At 44.6% G+C, this 8,805-nt stretch overlaps 1 protein-coding gene across 2 annotated transcripts in view; it reads left to right on the top strand.

Moving 5' to 3' along the window:
• The first annotated feature begins 5,291 nt into the window (after positions 1–5,291).
• The window catches only part of ZDHHC17 (zDHHC palmitoyltransferase 17), a 91,422-nt gene continuing 87,908 nt past the window's right edge, over positions 5,292–8,805 (top strand). The window contains exon 1 of one of the 2 annotated variants that reach the window (XM_073214827.1): positions 5,292–5,571. In XM_073214827.1, the coding sequence (XP_073070928.1) occupies positions 5,479–5,571 (93 nt within the window). In that variant the 5' untranslated portion in view covers positions 5,292–5,478. The remainder of the gene's footprint in view (positions 5,572–8,805) is intronic. The other variant, XM_073214826.1, reaches the window with a different exon arrangement.

The following is an 8,805-nucleotide window of genomic DNA, read 5'->3' as shown; positions in this document are numbered from 1 at the left end:
CGGGTAAGATTCCTCAAGGGAGGAACAACCTATGACAGGTACAGTTGCGGGGGGGCCATCAGGAGAGAAATTGGGGACCAACAGAGGGGAGGCTTAGAACCTCACCCCCCTGTTTTGAGAGAAATCTTCTGCATCTGTGGATGTTTTGCTGCCCTTGTCTAGCTTGGATTAATACTTAGTCTATAGGCACACACCTGATCATCTACATTTGCCCTCTTACAGCACTAAATTATGTTTTCTACCTTTATCTTGCGTCTACCTACCACTTCAGCATTTTATTAAAAAATAATAATAATAATAAGGGAGAAATGTGGGATTCACATATATCAATAAAGTATAAAAATGAAACGAATAATCATATATGACTTGATTGTTTATAGTTCATGATGCGTGATCAAAACTGAAAGTTTCTTTGATATGACTGCCCTTGCACTGTTCACCATGTAAGGACTTATTCACTATGTAAGAACTTGTTTGTTACGCTTCAGAAGATTGGAGACTGTTGAGAATTAGGCTTGGGTTGATTAATGATTGTGCATTGAGTCCCCTATACAGAATTTTATTGATGTGAACAACCATTTGATCAATAAATACAAGAGATGCCCTCCCAAAAAAAAAAAAAGGATTAGTATTCTTGTCCTCGTGGAGATTATCATTTACGAACCACTTATATAAATGAATTTAACATCATATAAATAATAATATAATAAAAATCTCCAGTATAATCTTATGCCATGAGGCTCCTTGGCATGCTACATGCCTTCCCAGGGGAATCTTCTATTCTTCTCTGAGAGTATTCACCCCACATTTTCTGGCAGCAGGATACTTCCTTAGACAAGTTCAGATCCAGAAATCCGTCCTCTTACCGCCAGGACAATCCTCTCTCCCTACCTCTTTCAATACATACATTGTTATTTCAAATCCTCATTATTTCTCAAAACAAGTTTCCATTCTCTTCTCTCTTCCCAACGGACATTGATGGCCCTTGAAGGCTCACCTCAAGTTACAAGCAGTGATTCCACTCTCTCTAGGGATGTGACCAGCTCAGTCATTGAACATTCCCTGGAAAAGAATTAGCATACCCTCACTCACCCACCACCATAACAAAAAAATCAGTTACACATTCCTTTAAGAGAGCAAAGTGTAGGGGAAAAATAAAGAGTTCTATTAAATTAAATATTTTGATCTATGGTATTCCTATAAACATGCAACTCTACAAATGATTTCAGGGGTTTCAGGCTCTACACACTGTATTATGTGATGCTCTGTAACAAATTACCCCAAACTTTTGCAGCTCAGAAATATAAACACCAATATTTTACACAATTTTTAGTGGTCAGGAGTCCAGGTGTGGGTTAGGTGGGTGGTTCTGGCTCAGAATCTCCCTTGAACTTGCCGTCGAGATGTCAGCTGGGATTGCAATCATCTGAAGGCTTGACTGGAGCTGAAGGATCTGCTTTTAAGGCAGCTCATTCACATGCCTGGCAGGTCAGTGATGACTGGTGGCAGGAGGATTCAGTTCCTTGCCATGTGGACCTCTTCACAGGGCTGCATAAATATCTTCATGATAATGGCAGCTGGCTTCCCCCCGAGTTGGTAACCTAAGAGAAAACATGGCAGAAGTCATGATGCCTTTTATGACCTGGCCTCAATAGTCACACATGATTTTTATGGTTCTGCAGGTCAGCCCTATTCATTGTGGGAGGGCACTACACACAGGTGTAAATACCGGGAGAAGAGAATCACTGGGGCCTCCTCAGAAGCTGGTTATCATTTATGTCAGATTCTCCCTATTTCTTTATTTCTCCAGGTTGATTTTATGTACACTAAAAGTAACAGATTTGATTAGAAGTCAGAGAACTGTGACTGTTGAACAGTACTTTGCTAGGTCAGGTAATGTGAATGGTATTTTTTTTTTTTTTTGAGAGGGCATCTCTCATATTTATTGATCAAATGGTTGTTAACAACAATAAGATTCTGTATAGGGGACTCAATGCACAGTCATTAATCAACCCCAAGCCTAATTCTTAACAGTCTCCCATCTTCTGAAGCATAACAAACAAGTTCTTACATGGTGAACAAGGTCTTACATAGTGAATAAGTTCTTACATGGTGAACAGTGCGAGGGCAGTCATATCACAGAAACTTTCGGTTTTGATCACGCATCATGAACAATAAACAATCAAGTCAGATATGATTATTCGTTTCATTTTTATATATGATTTATATGTGAATCCCACATTTCTCCCTTATTGTTATTATTAATTTTTTAAATAAAATGCTGAAGTGGTAGGTAGATGCAAGATAAAGGTAGAAAACATAGTTTAGTGCTGTAAGAGGGCAAATGTAGATGATCAGGTCTGTGCCCATAGGCTAAGTATTAATCCAAGCTAGACAAGGGCAACAAAACATCCACGGATGCAGAAGATTTCTCTCAAAACAGGGGGGTGAGGTTCTAAGCCTCCCCTCTGTTGGTCCCCAATTTCTCTCCTGATGGTCCCCCCGCGACTGTGCCTGTCTTAGGTTGTTCCTCCCTTGAGGAATCTTACCCGTCTCTGGCTAAGCAGTCATCTTCCGGGGCCATACAGGGAAATGTAAAGTTGGTAAGTGAGAGAGAAGCAATATTCTTTGACTGAATGGTATTTTAAAAATTATCTCTATGTTGTGGTTACTAGTATTTATACAGAACAAATGTTTAACAAATTCAATATTAATTATTAAATGTGCCAAATAATAATTCATTGAGGATAATTATAACAGAAGAAATGTGGGGTGGAGATAAGAGTAGTGGATGGGGAAAAGGGAGGAGGCTTCTAGATGTGGTTCTTTAGTATTTTCTTTAAGTCATAGATAGAATTCTCAGAGGTCACAAACAAAAATGTCTATAGCAGCCAGGCAGGTAATGAAAATGAATGAAGCAGGCCATAAACCCAGTTGAGACTGAATAAAAAGGCCCAGATCTCTCAAACTAGAAATCTAGATTTTTAAAGTCAAGTCTCCTGATTTATGGAATTGGTATCTACTTCAAATTTGGAAAATTACCATGTGGTCCAAATGAAACATTTTTGCTGGCTGAATTTGGCCCTTGATCCTTCTATTTACAACCTCTGTGAGCCTAGGATTTACTGAGGCTATATACATCTCCATTTTTGAAAATTCATCATACCCCGGCCCTCATGTTGCCACACGATAGGGTTAAATGTACCTGAAGTTTTGTGTGTGTATATGTCAAATAGCTTATATTTTTTAATCACTTGTTTTATACTAGGAAAAATGAAGTGAAAAACACGTAACTACTCTGATAACTACTCACATAAACTACTGATTGAGATGTCACTGTACTCTACCCTTGTTCAGTTCTTAAAAACAGCTTTCTGATTACAAATACTTATTAATTTATGAAGGATTTAATAAGGGATAAACAGAACTGTTGAATGAAACTATCCCTGTTCTCATGGAAAAAGACAAACCCCTCTGTGAACAGAAGACAGAAGCTAACAACTGAATTGCTGAAGTGAAAATTACTACTGTCCATGTTAAAACTCATTTGAGAACAGTTTGGAGCTCCAAAGGCAGAACCCTAATTCTGTCTAGTTCTGCTTGCTGGGTGTGAAAGAGTCAAAAACCAACATTCTTGGTTTGAGGCAGGACCAAAAGAATGAAAATCAGACTGAAATGAGGAAAAGCAGCAGTGCTGTGAGGGCAGACACAGATAAAGCCAGCTGCAAAATTACCAGAGAACTTTGTTTTTCCCACTGGCAGCCACATCCACCCCTTTTAATGATAGTGCTCTCTTACCAATGAGGCCCAAGCCCACTTTGCTGTTTCCATTTATTACTGGGTGCACAATTACTAAGAAGCTCTCTCATGAAAGCATCCTGTCCCTGGTGAATCCCCCTTTTCCTAGTCCAATTCAGATCTGATCCCTTTTCTTCCTAGAGCTTCCAGACTCCTTGGGCGGGAACCTAACCTTACGAAAGATGCTTCATTCTACCTGTTCCTCTGAAGCACCCTTCTTCCTGACTTACAAACAAGTCGGTGTAAATCTAGGGTGAGGAAATTCCGGGGCAAAATACCTCTAAAAACCGAAATCAGTCAAAGGGAGAAATAAAGTTTAAAATCCATTTATTGCTCACAAACTGCAGTCTGGGCCGTTTCTCTCGTTCCTGCTCCAAAGGCCAAAAACCGGTGCTCCCCCTCACCTCTCAGGTACAGATAAGCCCTCCTTGCCCCGGTAATTACCCATTGATATGGAATGAACTCCTCTCCACCTCTGGCCCCGTCCCCAGCAGCTAGCACCCCTGAGGAATGGTGCAAACGCACTAAAGCCATACTTCCTTCCACCTCTGAACGCCTATTTGTATGCAGATGTACTAAAGCCAGGCGAGATATTCTGGAAATGTTACAATTTCACCCAGTCAGATATTATCGGATTGCAGGCTTCTTCCTGCTGGTCTTTGGCTGATTTGACTTTAAAACGACACAGGCCCGTGTCAGGATCCCGTGTCAGGATCTCTAATCATGTTTCATGATCTCTGCTAAACCTTGCACTGAGCAGTTTGGATTTCCAATTTTTAATAGCTAAAAATAAAGATAAATGCTTTCTATTATTGTCCCATCAGCACATTTCTAGAAAGCAGTGTTCTCTCCTACTGATCCAGCCCTAATACCAGTTTAAAAATGGCTTTTGTCATTTTATCTGGTTCCCGTTTCTGCAAATTCAGTTTAAATGGCTTCGGTTCTGAATTCCTGGGTTACGTTAAAATGTAGGAGCTGAGGGTGTATGGGCTTTGAGGGTGTAATTTTTTTATGTGGTAACTGTTAATTCAAGACCAATGAAGACAGGTTGGGACCGTTTTAAATGGCTCCTCCGGGGGTGGGGGGAGGCCAAACCCTGTGCGTGTTTCCCGCCCGCCGGCCGCTCGGAGGGTCGCGGTAAGGCCCGAGGGTGCAGGAAGGCGGGCCCCGTCCCCAGCAGCCAGCCCGTCTGGGGAACGCCCGGGACCGCACGCCCGCTACCTGGAGCCGGTAGCCGGCTCCGCCCCGGTCTCAGACGAGCCCCATGGGGGTCCCGGGGTGCGATAGCAGCCCGCAAGCGTGGGTCGCTCGGCGCGGGATCCGTGGGGGAGCTCCGGCGCTGCGGCGAGGCTTCCCACCCAATCCGTTCAGAAGCACCGCTGAGGGCGCCCCCCGGGCCCTGCTGGGACCCGCCCCGCCCCCGCCCCCGCCGCGGGGTCCGCGCGCAAGGTCCTCTGCCGCCGCCCGGCGCACTGCCGCAGAGCGCGCTCTCGTGCGGGGCCCTGCCCGGCTCGCGCACGCGCAGGGTCCCGCGCCCTCCGAGGGGGAGCGGCAGCGGGGGCATCCGCGGGAGGCGGGCCGGAGGAGGCGGCCGCGTAGCCTCCGGCGGGGCTCGCGCGTACCCCGCGCTCGCCCTCCGCCTCGCCCGAACCCCGCGAGGGTGAAACGCTTTCTCCCGGCATGCAGCGGGAGGAGGGATTTAACACCAAGATGGCGGACAGCCCGGACGAGTATGAGGCCGAGGCGGGCTGTGTGCCCCTTCTGCATCCCGAGGTAAGGACCCGGGCCGCGCGCACTCCTCGCTCTGCGGCCCCACGGCCTCCCTCCCCGGGACTCGCGGAGGGCGGTGGCCTCCGTGGGGGAGCTGGGGAGGCAGGGAGGCGAGCCGGGCCCGAGCGCCGCTGCGAGTGCAGCGGGAGGACAGCGGGGCGGGTTCAGGGCGCGGGCCCGGCGGTGCCCGGACGACGGGCGGGAGGGCAGCCGGCGCCGTCCCCCGCTGCCCGCGGGCGTGACTGCGTGTGGCCCGCGGGGCCGTCCCCGGTTCCGCGCCTTGCCTCGGGACGAGGGAGCGCTCCCGGTGTTGATTTCCTCTCTTTGCCTTCGGGGAGCGGCGCCGTCGGGCCCCCGTGCCGCTCGCCCTGGGGAGTGCGGGTCCGCAGTGATGTCCTTCCAGGCTCAGCTGGAGGCGCACCGCGGGCGCCAAGAATCGGATGCCCTTGTGTGAATGTCTGCCCTTAAGAGATGAAAAAGGGAGGCTGGAACTTTGGGAACACAGTCCGCTCCCAGGAGCTCGCCAGGTGACGTTTTCTGAGCCGGGAGACCGTGCAGCACGGTCCCCACCACATGGGCTTCCTACCGGGTAAATAAACGGCCCCGCCCCGGGTCGCACCCGCCCGGTGCCTGTTTGCCGCCGGGCTCCCGGCCGCTGGTGCTCGCGGAGGCCTGTAAGCTGTGTTTGATTCATTCCGGTCTTTAATCCACAGTGATGTGCGGATGGGGCGGCGGCACCGCTGCCTGAACTCAGGCTTGTGAGGTTAAGGGATAAAGACGATCTGTTTTGTAATAGGGGGAACACGCATGGGAGTCCCTACCTGGTCATTGTGCGGTGGAACGAACGATTCTACTTATTTCTGGATTTGGGGTTGTAGCATGCTCATATTATTTAATAAAATGTAAATAAAGAGAAGCACTTAGCCATGTTATATATTAATATTTACCCTGCCATTCATCACTTTGATTTATCAAAAACAGATGGGACAGTTCCTTAGGATGTAACTGGGCCATTCTCAATAGAAAAGGCTATTCTGGATTTCTGACAAACTGTACAGTAAGACTAAAGTTTTTTTTTTTTTTTACCAGGGTAGTAATGTGTTCAGAACTGGCATTGGAGATCTCTATTATTCACACCTAGGCCCTAAAAATATGTGAAGAAATAGAGTTTTCAGATGATGTGTTGAAAATGTTTCGAAGGAATATGTCTATTCGCCTATTCCTGTGAACATATTTCAAATACTTAAATGTTGATTCTGTGTATTTTAACATACTGTTCTCCTTATAAACCTTTGCTTTGTTAAATAGCACATTGTTTGGTACTTTAAGAATAATTTTAACGTCTATCAAATCCAGAGGTTGCTTGGTTTAATGGCCTGTAGCTTGAAAGTTTAGACACTACTCTTCAGGTTGCATTTAATAGGATATTACTAGAAAATCGGCTTCTTCATCATTGAAAATAGAAGTTGATAGAAATATCTGTTATTCCTTTTGACCTAACAAACCCAGCGGCTGATCAATTTAGATGCTTTGAGTCTTAAGCGCCTAATTAACAAGGGCTGAGGTCTTTCTCCATTTTTCCTGGGGGCTGTGAGTTCTCCAGCAAGCTACCTCTGAGTTCTAGTGGCTTCATCGTTTATAATAATGGGATTTAACAGTAACAACAACAGGCTCTTGTGAGGATTAAGTGAGATAATGTGTCTTTTTCAGTAATAAAAATAAGCAGTGCTTTTAGTCCACCTAGGAAAAAACCCCAGTTTCTGACTTGGTGAGCAAATAAAGTAGTAGACCTTGTGGTCAAACAAACTTGGGTTCCAGTTCTGGATTTGTAATGAGTAGCTCAGTGACCTAAGACAAGTGAGTAATCTCTTAAAGTGCTTTTTCTTCATCAGAAAATAGAAATGTCTCCTTCACTTGGCTGTAAGGGATTAGGTGAGACTCTTTGTTGAGGATCAAGAGCTGGTACATTGTAGGTGCTCAGTTGATGTTACTTCTTTTTCCTCTGAGCTGTTACACATTTATTTTGGTTTTGATGAATGGTTTAGAAACTTGTATGGGTTTTAATCTGGCAGAGTAGGATCTTGCTGGAATGTTTTGCTTTTTATCTTCAAATTTAACAGTCACAAAAAGTCTCTTAAAAATATTTGTTGAGTAAATGAATTATTTGTAGGATAAATTAGCCATTACTTAAGTCTGTTAGTGTGCAAACTGTTCACTGTTAAAGCCTTTCTTAGGGGATTATGTACTTAGATGAAAAATGAACCCTTCTTTTTGGAGGTATTTGCTGTGAGAGAGAACCTTACTTTTTAATTAAATAATCCATTCATTTAGTCAGCATTTAAACATTGGGTTGTCTTGTTTGGGTTGGTCGCTGTGTTGGACTCTTGAGACTTGGGAGGATTTTGTGGTAAATTCAATGAGGATGTACAGGATTCTGGTTAAGAGTCAAGGCTCTGGTGACAAACAGAATCTAGATTCTGCCACTTAACTATCATCATGGTGAAATTATCTTTTCTGCAGGTGTAAAACCAGGCTAGTAATACTTACCTCTAGAGTTCTTGAGAGTATTACGTAGGATATGTTGTGTTTATAAAGCAGTCATCACAGACCTAGGCACATAGGCTGCCAAACAAATCTAACTTTCTGAAGACCCTGGCACATAGTGAATACTGGTGCTATTACTTTGTTGCCTGATGAAATGGGTGATTATTTGTTTTATCATGATGGGAGAAATCAGTGGCTGTTTGGAAAAAGATAAACTGATCGTCAGGGAATTCAGGTGTTAATCCCTGCTCAGTGACTTAAGGCTAGTGGGCATTTAAGTACTTAGTCTCTGTTTTTATGGTAAAGGGTCTAGACTAGATGCTCTGAAGATTTTTTTCAAACTCTAATGTTCTGATTGTATGTGGTGAATTTTTAAGATCGATAGGCTTGAGCATCTGTCTACTAGATGCATAGCATTGTGCTAGATTATATGAATTAAAATAAAATATAAGTAAGGGTAGCTTTTGCTCTCCGGAAGTTAATGATTTAGTTAGGAATATATATGTATATGAAATACTTAACAGACTCCAAATAAGTGCTGGATTGACTAGAATAGCCTATGAACAGCGTCATATTCCTGTCATCTAGAATGCTTAGAAGAAAGACTGCAGCAGAGAGATTCAAGCCATATGTTGGTCTACAGGTCCAGCTGACTTGCTCTCACCAGGCTTCCGTTTCACCCACTAGTGCATC

This window comes from Manis javanica, chromosome 10 (genome assembly GCF_040802235.1).
Source record: "Manis javanica isolate MJ-LG chromosome 10, MJ_LKY, whole genome shotgun sequence".
NCBI lineage: Eukaryota > Metazoa > Chordata > Mammalia > Pholidota > Manidae > Manis > Manis javanica.
Note: the sequence above shows the minus strand (reverse complement) of the source record. Positions and strands in the feature narration are given on the sequence as shown.